General features: G+C 44.9%; 1 protein-coding gene across 2 annotated transcripts in view; it reads right to left on the minus strand.

The window, feature by feature from the left end:
* Window positions 1-9,630: 9,630 nt before the first annotated feature.
* HRH1 (histamine receptor H1) overlaps window positions 9,631-16,803 on the minus strand; it is a 96,328-nt gene continuing 89,155 nt past the window's right edge. For both annotated transcript variants that reach the window (XM_037728842.1, XM_037728843.1), the window contains exon 2: window positions 9,631-11,389. In XM_037728842.1, the coding sequence (XP_037584770.1) occupies window positions 9,891-11,354 (1,464 nt within the window). In that variant the 5' untranslated portion in view covers window positions 11,355-11,389 and the 3' untranslated portion in view covers window positions 9,631-9,890. The remainder of the gene's footprint in view (window positions 11,390-16,803) is intronic.

Raw genomic sequence — 16,803 nt, forward strand, 5'->3', positions numbered from 1 at the left:
CTGTCTCAAAAAAAAAAAAAAAAAAAAAAGAACAGAACAGAACCTAAGAAAAGGTAGGCGGCTTGCTGAAATTTCAAAGGGCTTTTGGGCCAGGAATGTAATCAGAAGTCTGTTTGGTTCTGGCAAATAAGAAAACAAATCCAGACTTAATAAGGATGCTTATTAGAAACGATTACTGCAAGAAGTGAGAGAGGTAGCAGAGAAGGCACTATGCAATAGCAAAGGGAGATTATTGCAATAGGGCGATCACTCTGACCAAAAAATCCACAGATGTGTCAAGGGTTAGGGAAAAAGAGGGTTTCCCCACCCTTCACCCTCTCCAAAGGAAGGTAGATAAACAAAGCTAGAAACAACCAAACGGGGGAAGTGGGATGAAAGGGTGGCTTGATTAGATAGCAGATTAGAGAATGTTTTATCTTGAGGCCAACCTATTCTCAGGAGGAGTTGATGCTAGCTCAAGCTGAGAGTGGGTTAAAGTGAGGAACCTGGGGAAAGGAAAGAAACTTAACCCAAGTTTGATTAACAAGCATCTTTTCCAACTGGTCAGTGGAGACAAGCAGCTCTGTAATCATTTATGAAGCCAAGAAGGGGAATTCAGAAGGACTGTGTCTGACCTTGCCACAGTAAACAAGGGAGGCAACCATGAGTCATTTAAGTGACATGAGAATGGGTGTTTCTTTGGAGTGAACAGTTTCTGAAGCACAAAAAGGTTAAGAAAGATTTCTCTTTGTTTTCTCTCTCTCTCTTATGTTTTTCTTTTTTGAGACAGGATCTCCCTCTGTCACCAAGGCTGGAATACACTGGAGTGATCATAGCTCACTGCACCTCCTGAGTTCAAGGGATCCTCCCATCTCAGCCTCCTAAGTAGCTGAGACTACAGGTGCATGCCACCATAGCAGGCTATTTTTTTCATTTTTTGTAGAGACTGGGTCTTGCTGTGTTGCCAGGGCTTATCTTGAACTCCTGGACTCAAGTGATCCTCCCACTTCCACCTCCCAAAGTGCTGGGATTACAAGTTTGAGCCACCTTACCCATCTTTTTTTTCTTTTTCCTTTTTTCTTTTTTGAGACGGAGTTTCGCTTTTATTGCCCAGGCTGGCGTGCAATGGTGCGATCTCAGCTCACTGCAACCTCTGCCTCCCGGGTTCAAGGATTCTCCTACCTCAGCCTCCTGAGTAGCTGGGACTACAGGAATGCACCACCACGCCAGCTAATATTTTGTATTTTTAGTAGAAATGGGTTTTCACCATGTTAGCCAGGCTGGTCTCAAACTCCTGACCTCAGGTGGTTCACCTGCCTCGGCATCCCAAAGCGCTAGGATTACAGGCGTGAGCCACCATGCCCAGGCAAAAAGGATTTCTTAACCATTACTATAAGAGGCATTCAAACCAGAGCGACTCCATCTTGAATAGAGGCTGGGTAAAGTAAGGCTGAGACCTATTGGGCTGCATTCCCAGGCTGGAGTTCAGTGGCACAATCTCAGCACAATCACAGCAACCCCTGCCTTCTGGGTTCAAGCGATTCTCCTGCCTCAGCCTCCTGAGTAGCTGGGATTACAGGCATGTACCACCAAGCCCGGCTAATGTTTTGCATTTTTAGTAGAGACGGGCTTTTACCATGTTGATCAGGCTGATCTCAAACTCCTGACCTCGTGATCTGCCTGCCTCAGCCTCCTAAAGTGCTGGGATTACAGGCGAGAGCCACCGTGCCCAGCTGAGGTTGGGCATTCTTAGTCACACGATAAAGCTGTAGGTCAGGACATGACACAGGTCACAAGGACCTTGCTGATAAAACAAGTTGTGCTGAAGAAGCTAGGCAAAACCCACCAAAACCAAGATGGCAATGAGAGTGACCTCTGGTGATCCTCGCTGCTCATTATATGCTAATTATAATGCATTAGCATGCTAAAGGACACTCCCACCATTGTAATAACGGTTTACAGATGCCAGGGCAATGTCAGGAAGTTGCTTTATATGGTCTGAAAAGGGGAGGAACCCTCAGTCCCAGGAATTGCCCACCCTTTTCCTGGAAGCTCATGAATAATCCACCCCTTGTTCAGCATATAATCAAGAAGTAACTATTAGCATAATCAATTGACCAGCCCATGCCACCCCTCTGCCTATGGAGTAGCAATTCTTTTCTTTCTTTTTTTTGTTTTTGAGATGGAGTCTCATTGTTCCCCAGGCTGGAGTGCAGTGGCGCTATCTTGGCTCACTGCAACCTTCTGTTGGAAATAGATCTTGGTGCAGCAAAGAAAAATAAGCCTCCTGGTTCAAGCATTTCTCCTGCCTCAGCCTCCCTAGAAGCTGGGATTACAGGCATGCACCACCACACCTGGCTAATTTTTGTATTTTTTAGTACAGACGGGGTTTCACCATGTTGGCCAGGTTGGTCTTGAACTCCTGACCTTGGGTGGTCAGCCCACCTCAGCCTCCCAGAGTGCTGAGATTATAGGCATGAGCCACTGTTCCCAGCCTCTTTTGCTTTCTTTCTTTTTTTCCGAGATGGAGTCTCACTCTGTTGCCCAGGCTGGACAGTGGCATGATCTCATCTCACTGCCACCTCCGCCTTCCGGGTTCAAGTGATTCTCTTGCCTCAGCCTCCTGAGTAGCTGGGATTACAGGCATGTGCCACTACACCTGGCTAATTTTTATATTTTTAATAGAGACGGGGTTTCACCATGTTGGTCAGGCTGGTCTCGAACTCCTGCCCTCATGATCCTCTCGCCTCAGCCTCCCAAAGTGCTGGGTTACAGGTGTGAGCCATGGCACTGGGCCTCCTTTGCTTTCTTAATAAACTTTCTTTCTCTTTACGGACTCTCCCAGAATTCTTTCTTGCCTGAGGTCCAAGAACTCTCTCTTGGGGTCTGGATCAGGACTCCTTTCTTTTCTTTTCTCTTTTTTTCTTTTTATTTATTATTATTGTTATTATTTTTTTAGGCAGAATCTCACTCTGTCATTGCCCAGGCTGGAGTGCAGTAGCACAATCTCAGCTCACTGCAACCTCCATCTCAAGTGATTCTCATGCCTCAGCCTCCCGAGTAGCTGGGATTACAGGTGTGTGCCACTACGCCCAGCTAATTTCTGTATTTTTAGTAGAGATGGGTTTTCACTGTGTTGGCCAGGTTGGTCTCAAACTCCTGACCTCAAGTAATCTGCCTCTCTTGGCCTCCCAAACTGCTGAGATTACAGGCATGAACCACTGTGCCCAGCCAGTACCCCTTTCCAGTAACATTACTGTTTTCCAAGAGCAAAGGCTCAAGTAAAATTCAACACTGCCAACTCTTTTGACTGTATCAGTTTCCTCTCCTGCTGCTGCCCTCTGAAACTGCACGCTGAAGTCACACTAAACTACTTCTAGTCAAGCACACTCTGCTCTTTTATGTCTCCACCCCTGCAATGCTCTGACCCTTGCTGTGCTTGTGTAAGCCTTTGTCAGTCGTCACAACCCATTTAAAGTGTGGGTGAAACTTAGACAAAATGTTGATGGAAAAAAGGAGTATATATTAAATAATTCTACTGATAGAAAGTTCTAAAATCAGCAAAACAAATCTCTTAAGTTGTTACCAGAAAGGCGTCCCGATCCAGACCCCAAAAGAAGGTCCTTGGATCTCTCCCAAGAATGAATTCCAGGCAAGTCCATAGAGTAAAATGAAAGCAAGTTTATTAAGAAAGAAAAGGAATAAAAAAGAATAGCTAGTCCATAGGCAGAGCAATGTTATGGATTGTTTGACTGAGTATATCTATACTCCCTCCCTCCCTCTCTCCCTCCCTCCCTCCCTTCCTTCCTTCCTCTCTCTCACTCTTTTGACAGTCTCACTCTGTCACCCAGGCTTTGGAGTGCAGTGGTGCAATATTGGCTCACTGCAACCTCTGCCTCCTGAGTTCAAGTGATTCTCATGCCTCAACCATCCGAATACCTGAGATTACAGGAGCCTACCACAGCCATCCGAGTACCTGAGATTACAGGAGCCCACCACCACACCTGGCTAATGTTTGTATTTTTAGTACAGATGTGGGTTTCTCCATGTTGCCCAGGCTGGTCTTGAACTCCTGGCCTCAAGTGATTTGCCTCCCTCCACCTCCCAGCATGCTGGGGTTACAGGCATGGGCCACCGTGCATGGTCAGTTATTTCTTGATTATATGCTAGGCAAGGGGTGTGCCTCATACCCACCACCTCCAGGTTTACTCTATTGAGCACATTTGAGCCTAAGTTAAAGTTAGTTCTTTATAAGTTTGACTCCACTGCTGGGTTTTGTGATTTTATAATAAATGCCTTTTAGAGCCTCTGTCACAGTAGTCCTTGCTTCTCTGGGACCTGCTGATTCTCCAGCTATGTTTGTACCACCTGTGCCACCCCAGCCTCCACCTTCTCCGGAGTTGACTAGAGTGAAGTGGACACAGGATAATTCTTCACCCTGAGTTTGGGGGTTTTGAACTGATGTTCATAGAGTGGGAATAGGATTAGTTTATGTAGGTCATTGGCAATATTCTGGAGAAGGAATTGCCTTGAATTCTTAGCTTGAGATTCCTATGGCTGACTTGGCTGAAGCCCTCCTCAAGACAAAGTCATCCAAAACATCACTAGATTCCACAAAGTATGCCATGCCATGTGACTTGAACGATTGTCCCCTTCAAAACTCATGTTAAAATTTAATTGCCATTGTGATTGTGTTGGGAGGTGGGATCTCTAAGAGGTGTTTAAGTCTTGGGCCTCCACCCTCATGCATGCACTCATGCTGTTATCATGGAGTGATTATTACAGGAGTGGGATTGCTCCCTTTTGCTCTCTCTTGCCCTCTCTGCTCTTCCACCATGTCATGAAGCATCAGGAAGGTCCTCACTAGAGGCCAGTGCCTTGATATTAGACTTTCTAGTCTCCAGAACTGTGAGCCAATAAATTTCTGTTCTTTATAAATTACCCATTCTGTGGTATTCTGTTATAGAAGCACAAAACAGACTAAGATACTCTAGTAGCCATTCAAAAAAGTTGATTTCTGTCACTTGCAAACCTGCAGTAGCTTCACACGGTTGAAATCATGTCTTTCTGTCTCGGGCCAGGCATTGTCTCCTAAAGGCCTAAGGAGTGCTGGAAAAATATTTGTTAATTAACAGATAAGGTCTGGGAATCCAACATAGATGTGGGGACCAGAGCTAGTGATTGCTCAGGCCACAAATGAAGCTTCCTTGTTAGCAGGGAGGCGGGATGAGGCTCAGAGAAGAAGACCTGCCTCTGCTGCCTGGAATGGGGTAGGCAGACCATTGGAGCTCCAAGAACATGGAGCATTAAGAAAGATGCATAGCCAGGAGCCTTAAAAAGGCAAAGAATGTTTTCAGACACAGCAGGGTCACGAGGCTCTGTGACACTTACTCAAGGGTACAGTGATTCAGGTCAATCCATCCTCATCATTTGTCTTGCATCTCAGTTGAGGAGAGTACATGCTCTCCACAATAAGCACGGTATGTCAAGTCAAGCTAGGCTTTGAAAGCCCGACAAACTGTAGAATGATAGATATTGGCAAATAAGATCTTTAACAGCATGTTTCCATTTTTATTTTATTTTGAGAGTCTCCCTTTATCACCCAGGCTGGAGTGCAGTGGCCCAGTCTCAGCTCACTGCAGCCTCAACTTTCTGGGCTCCAGTGATCCTCCTGCCTCAGCCCCCCAAGTAGCTGGGACTGCAGATGTGTGCCACCACACCTGGCTAATTTTTGTATTTTTAGTAGAGAGAGAGTTTTACCATGGTGCCCAGGCTTGGCTCGAACTCCTGGACTCCAGCCATCTGCCCATGTCAGCCTCCTGAAGTGTTGGGATTACAGGCATGAGCCACCAAGCCTGGTGAACAGCATGTTTCTCTATAGCACTTAGGGTGCATAAAGAGCCAGGGGTGTCCCAGCATCGTTTTCATCCTGAGTTAAGACTATTAAATCCAACTCCTGGAAGTCCATGCAGTGCCCATCTTCAAAAGAGGTCAGAGTTTGTCCACAAGCCAAGTAGCCAAATGACCAATTTATTAAACGGACCATTTGCAAGCTCAAAGACACTAACACTTTGCTAACATTACCCATGTATAAGGTTTATAGCAATTTCTATTGAATGGAGGGGCTTCACAAGCTTTTAAAGATTGATGTGATACTCTCTTTTGCTCTCATTGGTTTTTATTTTGTTTTCAGAGGCGCATTTTAAGGAATTTTCTATTTATCAAAATATAAGGGTGGTTTATTCTGCCTTTGAATATATTTAACTTATGAATATTTGACATATTCAGGAAGAATATGTTCCTGAATGTGGATTTTTCTAGAGTGTATTAATATTATGCTATTCGATTTACTTTCTTTTCACTCCCTTACTCTGCTTCTCTTCTGTCTCCCCATGTCTCAGTTTCTCCCTTTGCCTCCTCCTCATATCTCTGCCTCTTTTTTTTTTTTTTTCTTAGAAACTGGGTCTTGCTCTGTTGCCCAGGCTGGAGTGCAGTGGTATGATCATAGCTCACTGCAGCCTCCAACTCCTGGGCTCAAGTGATCCTCCCGCCTCAGCCTCCCAAAGAGTTGAGATTACCAGTATAAGCCACTCTGCCCAGCTCCTCTCTACTAAGGACAGTCACTCCTCTTACAATCACTCCCCATCTCTGCCTGTCAGTATCCTCGCCTCCTGCACATCCCTTGTCCTCTCTCTCCCATTCACTGTCCCCCACCTTTTCTCCTTAGCCCCTCCTCTTTGATGCCTGTCTCCCCACCCCCATTTCCTCCTATTTTTCCCCTCTGTCACCCGCAGTCTGTTTACCTCTATTTCTCCTTTCCTGTCTCTCCCTGCAGTAGCAGCAAGCTGGAGGCAAAGATAAATTGAACATTCTTCAATGTGCTGCCATGAAAAAATACAAAATCATGTACTGCAGCTTCACAACCACTGTAGGAAAACGTGATTAGAAACCTTATCCGATATGAATTTCAGTAAACTTTGTGAATAGTTACAAAGAAGCCAATGTTTGGTAAATTGGGCAATTGGTCAATTGAAGAACTGGCTTGAAGTTAATCAGCCTTAAGCCCATGAAAAGAATCCTGAAGGAGTTTCTAGGTCGGCGAGGTTCTTACTTAACGATCAAGGTCCCTATGACAGCCTTCTCTTAGGAGGCCTTATTTTAGTATTTAGGGCAGAAGGCCTGGCTTCATCTGGATTTTTTGCAAGCCATCAGCCACTGATGGGCTGGGGCTTTCTTAGTGGGCTGGGGATGACGTTTCTGTATTACAGTCTCTTGTCTTTTATACATTCAAAAATTAATTTCTGTTGTTCAGACAGGAGTAGGAAGAGCAGATTGAGACAGTGGAAAGGAAGCACATTCCAGAATCAGACCTTTGAGCAGTTCCTCAACCTCTCTGTGCCTCAGTTTGCCTATTTGTAAAAAGGGAAATCTCCCTCATGAGGTTGTTGTAAAGGTAACATTCAAAAATGGCAGCAATAACACTACATAACATTAGATAAAACACAAAGCCTGGCACATGGTATGTGCTCAGCATGTTTTAAAAATGCATAGGAGTGCCCTCTGTATACCAGACACTATGCAAGCACTATAGACACGGTATACAATAATGCATAGATCTTGTTCCTTAGACTATGAGAATTTATATTTATTGACCATTTCTTGTTCTTGTCAGACTCAAATCCAGGTTTCTTTGACCCACAGGCAGAACTCACAATCAGTTCTCTCCACTAGTTGCCTCGAATGTTCAAGATAAATAATGGACACTTAGCTACTTGTCTGTGTGGAGAGCTCTTTGTGAGTATTCTTTGGTCCTGAAGGACCCTGAGGAGTGACTCTCTCACAGGGAGATCTTCTGAACAATGGTTTCTGACCTGGAAACAGAACAGCTGCAGCTTCTGAAACCGGGATTAAAGTCTCCTAAAGTCCCCCAGTTTTGAACAAGAAGAAGTTTTGGGGATGCAAAGCAGAGTGAGAATGAAGCTTTTTATAAAAAGTAAATCCTTTTGAAAAGACATTTATAAATGTGATCAGAAACTGAAGAGAAACCCCACATCAAACTTTGTTAACATTTGATAGTACATTTCAATACATCTTAGTCCAAGACACTCAGAAAGGTAGAAATAAATAAATCACATACAGCCTAGTTTTAAGCATCATATTTTAGGTAGGTAAAAATATCTCATTTTAACAGATCATGCAAAGGGGAACACAAAATACAAAGTACCAGCTTGTACAGGCACTCCGTTTGCTATGCATGTTATGGTTTAGCATCAAGTTTTAAAATGTAAATCACAACCAGATCGCAACATAAACACCAAGTAAAACTATATGTTCCTATGTCTTTGCTAGTTTTTGTTTAACAGGTATGGCTATAAAAAATTACAATGACTTTTTGACAACAGAACTCACAGATAAAAATGTACCTGGTTCCTTCAAAGCCTCACCTTCTGTAGGTGCACAGGAACTCTATGTCAGCTGTTCTTCTGTTCAACATATTGTTTTGAGCTGCCACCACTCTTGGGAATAGTGTGTGTATATATGTATGCACACTCAAGAGGGCACATTGTTAAAATATTTTAGTTTATTGAGACAGAGTCTCACTCTGGTGCCCAGGCTGGAGTACAGTGACGTGATCTCAGCTCACTGCAACCTCCACCTCCCAGGTTCAAGCAATTCTCGTGTGTCAGATTCCCAATGGGACATGATGGGCATGCCTCATCATGCCCAGCTAGTTTTTATATTTTTAGTAGAGACAAGGTTTTGCCTAGTCTGTTGGTCAGACTGGTCTTGAGCTCCTAGCGTCAAATGATCTGTCCGCTCGGCCTCCCAAAGTGCTGGGATTACAGGCTTGAGCCACCACAACCCGACATTTTGGAGAAAATAGGCTACAATAAGCTGGAACCCCAGAGGATTTTTATTCTAACTTTCTCACATAACTAGCTATGTGACCTTGGGTACCTCTCTCACCTTGCTGCACCTCAATTTGCTCCTCTGCAAACTAGAGTTAGAAAACTACCCTCCTGTAGGGTGTTGTAGGGCTTAAATAAGATAAAACTAGTACAGCCCTCAAAAAATATCGCATTCTCCCCCATTCCTTCTTTTAATTTTTAATGTGCAACCATTCACAAATATTTCATTTCTCTTTCTTTTGAGGATGTCTTTTGCCACCACTTTTTTAATAGCCAAAGGAAATCTGGAGTTAAAAATGATGGGTGTGCAAGCTGCATAATTTTCTATCCACTCTAAACATGTGTGATTAAAAAATAATAAGGCAGAATAACCCGGGTGGTTCAGACACTGGTTCTGGAGAAAGCTGTAAAAGAGGCTCAGAACAGAAGTTTTCTGAGAAGGGGCAGCCCCTGTGGAACAGCTGTCATGCCTCTCAAAGTGACCCCTGGAAGGGGACAGCAACTATTCACATGGATAAGGTCTCTATACAGTCACACAGCTCCATTCTAGGAAGGCTCAAGAGTTCTTTTCAATTCTCTGATGGAACCCTAGCCATGTGTTCCTTCAGTTTTCAATCATTTGACTCGGAAAGCTTGAATTACAATGGGAGTCTGAGGCTCCCACAGTTCCTGAGAAGCGGGAGAGCTCCATCCAGGTCTAATTCTCTCTCTCTTTTATTTTTATGGTTTTTGTTTTGTCTTGTTTTGAACCCAGTTATAAGAAACAGGTCTAATTCTCTTGCAAAGATTCTGCTTCCTCCTCAAAGTTCAAGCTCTCTGCTGATCACAGCCATCTGCTGTTCTTCCATGGTGCCTAAGATCTTTCCAAACTACCCAGCCCCCAAGACTGTGGTTTGGATTCCAAGAAGCCCAGGTGCCTGCCTGGCAACACACAGGCCTTTGTCCTTATTTCCTTGTTGGACATCATAAGGATCACTTTGTTGCATCCCCTTGGAGTCTCCCTTAGGAGCGAATGTGCAGAATTCTCTTGAAAGTCTTCTTGAAGTTCTCATTGCACAAGGGGTAGATGAGGGGGTTCAGTGTGGAGTTGATATAGCCCAGCCAGATGGTGAACATGTGCAAATGTTCATTGCAACAGTTCTTGCAGAAGGCGATGACCATGAAGAAGATGAAGTAAGGGATCCAGCAAAGGATGAAGGCTGCCATGATAAAACCCAACTGTTTGGCGGCCTTCCTTTCACGGTTCATGTGCAACCCAGACACATACTGTCTCGAATGTGAGCGGAGCCTCTTCCAAGTAAACTTGATGTAATCCAGGCCTGTGTTAGACCCACTCCTCAATTTGCCTTTGCCTGGTGCTGTCTCTGTGGTGGTGTCTGAGTCTGTTCGAGAGAAGGATTGGCTATCACCTAACATCTGATCCTCTGACATCTCACTGGCCCCATGCGTGTTCAGGCCCTGCTCTTCCATGTTGAGCTGGCCATGGCTTTGGTTGCTGGCTGCATAGTCCCTGCTACTCCCCTCTGCCACAGTCTGCATCTGCACAATATCAAGTGGGAGGCAGTGGAGTTTGTCCACCTCACCATCATCCTCTTGACTGAAGACAACTGGGGATTTCATCTCCTCGGGGGTTTGGGATGGTGACTTCAAGATACATCCACCACCAGCATCTTTTGGCTTCCTTTTCAGAACTTCCCAGGGAGACTCCTTCCCTGGTTTCTTGACACCCTCCTTGGGGTTCTCTGGCCTCAGCTTAATTTCTGAGAAGGAAGGGAGGGATCCATTGATGAGCTCCCGGTGCTGGCAGTGTTGCCGGACAGCCTTGTAGATCTTGGCATAGAACCAGAGCATGAGCAAGGTAGGCAGGTAGAAGTTGATGATGGCAGTCATGACCTTGAACCAGGTGACATCATAGAAGTCTGTCTCACACTTATCCTCTCGGCGCACCGAGGTCTGCCGCATGAAGTGATTCCAGCCTAGAATGGGAATAACCCACAGAAAGGAGAGAAACCAGGCCCCCAGAATGGTGGCTGAGGCTCGGGTCTTGGTGCGATACTTCAGGTACCTGAGGGGCTGCTGGACAGAGCGGTAGCGATCAATGCACAGGATGAAGACACTGAAAATGGATGCTGTGCTGGCCACATAGTCCATGGAAAGCCAAAAGAGGCAGAGAGGACGGCCCAGCGACCATCTGGACATGAGCAGGTAGAGGATGTTCATAGGCATGACGACAGCACCCACGATCAGGTCTGCCACCGAGAGGCTGACGATGTACAGGTTCCCCACAGTGTGTAGCTTCCGCTCACTCCGTACAGCATACAGCACCAGCAGGTTGAGCCCCACTGTGACCAAGGAGATGGTGCTCAGAACCACCACCAGGGGCATCAGCTGGGGGCTGGCCATGGTGGTCTTGTTTCCCTGACACATCTTGTCTTCTAAGAGGCAGGAGGAATTGGGGAAGGTCATTGGTGCCAGAGCAGCTGCCAGTTATGACTCACTCCCTGGGAGAAAAGACAGAAGAAGTAAGGTCAGAGACTTGGTGATCAGTGGCCACTTAGTAGCATGATGTTCATCAGACTGGAGTAGTATACTTTTGGGAGTGATAGACACTGCTGGTTACCTACTCAATAGCCATGTCCCCTTTTTCCTTATTCATGCATTCCTTTGCTCATTCAACAACTATTTATTGAATTCCTGGCACTCTTCTAGGTGTTGGGGATATAGCTGTGAACAAAACCAACAAAAATGTTTACCCTTACGGAACATGCATTCTAGTGAAAGAGTTGGGCAGAAGCAAGGTAAATAAAGAGTTTGCAGAAATCTAATTCTGCACATGTTATGGGAAGGTGGGCTGCATCCTCATATGTCTAAGCAGAATATGACAATCTAGTTCCTCTTTACGGTGGTGGATAGAGGAGTGACCATGAGATACCATCATGTCCAAGGAATCAGATGAGGACGTCAAATGGCAGAGGTGGAATTTTTAGAAAAGTTCTTCCTCTCTGACAAATGAGCAAAACAAGAAAAATTGTTGTTGCTCACTTGCCTTCTCCTTCCTGACAAGATGTAAGGAAGTGATGTTTGAGGCCATGACAGTCATCTTGGGACCATCCAAGAATGCCAAGAAAATGCCAACCTAGGGCCCTGCTATCACTAAGCTGCTGAGCCAACTCTGGAATCTTCTTCTCCCAGACTTGTTATTATAGGAAATAACTGGATTTTGTTTTGCTTTGCTTTTTTTTTTTCTTACATCACTGTTGTGGGAGTTCTTACTTTCAGCTAAAAGCATCTCTAATTGATATGCAGGAGGTTATATGGGGACATAGCAGAGGCACATAAAACATGAAATAAATCTAGCATAACTTCTTAGAGGAAAATTCCCAAGTGGGAAGGGGATTATGTTATTTGGAAAAGCATATTTGTTATTTTACTTTTCTATGTTCTATTGAAAAACAAACAATTGTTTAAATTCTATATATCATACCAAGTAATAGGAAACAAGCTGGTAGGCTGGAAATGGGATTACAGCTCACACCTGTAATCCCAGCATTTTGGGAGTCTGAGGTGGGAGGATTGATTGAGGCCAGAGTTAAAGGTAGAATGATCACTTGAGGCCAGGAGTTGCAGCCTGGGTAACATAGTGGAACCCTGTCTCTTAATTAAAAAAAAAAAAAAAAAAAGAAATTAAAAAAAAAATACCCCAGTGTGATAGTGCACACTTATAGTCCTAGCTACTTGGGAGGCTGCGGTGAACTCTGATCACATCACTGCAGACCAGCTTAAGGGACAGAGCAAGATCTTGTATCTGAGAAACAAAAACAAAAACCCTTTGCTAGTAAGGCTCTACTGAAAACAGACTATATCCTCTGTTATTGGTGATCCTCAAGTGGTGTGGTTGGGTGAAAGCAAGTATTAAATCTTCTGGACGGAGTTTTTAGATTTTTTTTCTTTTTTTTTTTGAGATGGAGTCTCACTCTGTCACCCAGGCTGGAGTGCAGTGGCACCATCTCAGCTCATTGCAACCTCCAGCTTCCAGGTTCAAGTGATTCTCCTGCCTCAGCCTTCCAAGTAGCTGGGATTACAGGAGTGTGTCACCACATCCGGCTATTTTTTTTTCTTTTTTGAGATGGAGTCTTGCACTGTTGCCCAGGCTGGAGTGCAGTGGTGCAATCTCAGCTCACTGCAACCTGTGCCTCCCAGGTTCAAGCAATATTCCTGCCTCAGCCTCCCAAGTCGCTGGGATTACAGGTGCCCACCAACACACTCCGTCACTTTTTTGTATTTTTAGTAGAGATGGGGTTTCACTATGTTGGCCAGGCTGGTCTTGAATGCCTGACCTCATGATCCATCTGCCTCAGCCTCCCAAAGTGCTGGGATTACAGGCGGGAACCACCCCAACCAATCTTTTTTTCATATTTCTTAAAATAGAGATGGGTTTTCACCATGTTGGCCAGGGTGGTTTAGAACTCCTGACCTCAGGTGATCCGCCCACCTCAGACTCCTAAAGTTCTGGGATTGCAGGTGTAAGCCACCATGTCCAGCTGATTTTTTGTTTGTTTTGTTTTTTGGGTTTTTTTGACAGAGTCTTACTCTATCACCCAGGCTGGAGTGCAGTGGTACCATCTCAGCTCACTGCAACCTCTCCCTTCCAGGTTCAAACAATTCTTATGCCTCAGCTTCCCAAGTAGCTGGGATTATAGAACTGCACCACCACGCCTGGCTAATTTTTGTATTTTTAGTAGATAAGGGGTTTCATCATGTTGGTCAGGCTGGTCTTGAACTCCTGACCTCAGATGATCTGCCCACCTCGGCCTTCCAAAGTACTGGGATTACAGGTGTAAGCCACTGATCTCAGCCAAGTTTTTAGATTTTCATATTCATCAAAAAGTGATGAGTTTAAAGAAAACTGAGAAACTAATAGTGTAATTTTCTTTCAATAATTTAGCAAAAACAAATTATTTTTACATTAAGACAAGGCCAGATAAGTTCTTGAGTAGAAGGTGAAATTTATATAATTTTTTAAGATAAAAAACTCAAGGTGTTTGATCCTTATGGAGGGAAACTTTTAAATGTCTCTGTTGGAAAAGCACCATTTGGGGCAGCACTGATTTTGCCCACGCTCTGCCATTTATTTTGTCGGTGATCTCTTGGCCTCCATCTTCTCATGTGTCGAATGTGTAGGGTAGGGTAGACAATCTCTGAGGACTTTTCCAGGTTTCTTTTTTACAGCCTTCCTCGAGGCATTTTTTGATGTCCTCCAGCTCTGAGCTGCCAATCAGAGCAATCCTCTGATTGTTGATGGCACCACCTCTGACTTCTTCAATAGCATCACTCTCTCCTTGGATGACCCAAAGTCCTGCCCTGTGTTCCTGTCACTCTGTGCTGTCAGCCTCAGTGGTGTCATCCTCTCACTTCCCTACCCTTAGCCATCACCTCCTATGAGGACAACCCCCAAACCCACAGCTCCAGTCTGTATTTTTCTCCATTCCCACATCTAATACCTTGTAGCTTAACCTTCTGCCATGATCAAGTCCAAACCCTGTGGAAATGTCCACAGCCACCACTGGAAGGAAGAAAGGAGGCCATGAAAGGAAACTATCTTGGGGCCCCCAAATCACTAAATTAAAGGGAAAAGTCAACCTGGGAACAGCTTAGGGTAAACCTACCTCCCATTACATTCAGTCACGCCACTGCTCACCAAGATAAATGCATATCCAATTGCCTCTTTTGGAGAGGCTAATCAGAAACTCAAAAGAAGCAATCATGTCTCTTATCTATTGTTAGAGATGATAAATTCCTCTTGAAAAATCTTTAGTTCCCTGTTCTTTGTTTCTTAAGACCAGCTTCCTTGTACTTCCTTGTTTCCTGGCTACCTGTTCTGTGAACAACCTTACCGCCTTTGCCATGCCCAGACAAGTCCACACATGCCTTCCCACCTAGTAACAGACAGTCCCTCTTCCTTCCTGCCTAATAGACCCTATTCAATTTTAGACCTTAGCTAATCAAGTTAGCTTAGATTGTGAGGTCCAACCCTAGCCAATGGGGAAAAGACATAGAAGTGCTAGGAACTGCATCAGGGATAAAAACCCCTCCCCTACCCCACTTTGTGTGCTCTTGAGATTGTGACTGGTGTAAGCTGCATCCTTCTGCAGAAGTAAATTTGCCTTTCTGGGGAATTTTCTGCCTATATGCTAGTTTTCTTTGCAACACTGGGCACTTGTTTCTAACAAGGAAGCTGGTCTTAAGAAACAAAGAACAGGGAACTAAAGATTTTTCTTCATCCTTCTCCATCTGCTTCCCATTCGAGACACGTCCTGCTGCCTTATTGTGGTGGCCTCAGGGGTAAAGGATCAAGACCCACCTTGTGTGAAAATAAACCTGGACTCTCAGCAACGTGGGAAGAAAAGGCCTATAGATACCACAGTGACCAGGTAACTCCGTGCACAGACTAAGGTAAGAAAACCCAGAGTGGTGGTGAAGTATTTCCTTGGTGGTGGGGACATCCTGGAGGTTGAAAGTGCGTGAGATGCATAATTGAGTGCAGAGCAAATGCAGAGTCTGAATCTGCTTCTGCGGACACCTCCTATGGCTTAAAGGGTCTTGACTGTTGAGTTTATACCAACCTGCCTTTGCAAAGAGGGACCTGAAAATTTCCACAAGGGAAGCAGATGGAGAAGGATGAAGAAAAAGCTGAAGAGTGCAAGAAACCTCCAGTGGGGGCGGAGGGGTTGGGGGCTGAGCCTCTAGGGTGCAAGAAAGCTCTAGTAGGAGAGGCTGAGCCCCGCAGACTCGCCGGGGTGCAAGAAATCTCTAGTGGGAGAGGCTGAGCCCCGCAGACTCCCCAGGGTGCAAGAAATCTCTAGTGGGAGAGGCTGAGCCCCGCAGACTCGCCGGGGTGCAAGAAATCTCTAGTGGGAGAGGCTGAGCCCCGCAGACTCGCCGGGGTGCAAGAAATCTCTAGTGGGAGAGGTTGAGCCTCACAGACTCATTGGGGTGCAAGAAATCTCTAGTAAGAGAGATTGAGTCCCACGGACTCAGGGAAAGACACTTTCTCCAGGACAGGAAATACAGTAAGTAAGAAGGAAGATAGGAAAGATTATGATTATGATATCTCCTCTGATAGTCCTGTAGGCCTAATGGTAGAATATTGGAAGGATAATGGAAAGACCAAACACAAGAAAAAGCAGCAAATGATAAAATGCTGCTGTTTTATTTGGACTAAAGAACCTTCCTGCCCCCAGGCAGCTGCCACCCCCAACCCTTCCCCTACTCGTGTTATTCCTCCCCGCTGTAATCCTGAGTGTCGCCCCTCAAGATGACTTCAATGTGAGATAGAATAATGTAAGAAAGATACACAAAATTTTCATTTCCTCAGTACCTGCAAAGAGTCTGCTCTAACTCTTTTTCCCTTAAGGGAAGTGCCTCTTGGAGGAGGGGGGTGTTGGCTTTGTGAATGCCCCTTAACCAGCTAGAAGTCTGAAACCTAAAAAAGGAGCTTAAACCACTCTTAGATGACCCTTATGGAGTGGCAGATTAAATTAATCAGTTTTAGAATCCCAGTTATATACTTGGGCCGAGTTAATGCCTGTCTTAGGCATCTTATTCTCAGGAGAAGAAAGGAGCATGATACACAGGGCCACTATGACTGTTTGGGAAAGTGAACACCCTCTTGGTCAGAACATCCCAGTGGCTGAACAAAATTCCCAGCCCAGGATCCCCAATGGGATAACAACAAGGTAGCCCATTGAGGAAATATGAAGGACCTTAGGGAGATGGTAATAAAAGAATTTGAGAATTGGTGCCCTGCACCCAAAATCTTACCAAGGTTTTTGATGTAAAACAGGGAAAAGATGAGGGACCAATAGAATTTTTAGAAAGACTTAAAATGCAAATGAGAAAATATGCTGGCCTGGAA

Source organism: Cebus imitator, unplaced genomic scaffold (assembly GCF_001604975.1).
Source record: "Cebus imitator isolate Cc_AM_T3 unplaced genomic scaffold, Cebus_imitator-1.0 Scaffold281, whole genome shotgun sequence".
Lineage (NCBI taxonomy): Eukaryota > Metazoa > Chordata > Mammalia > Primates > Cebidae > Cebus > Cebus imitator.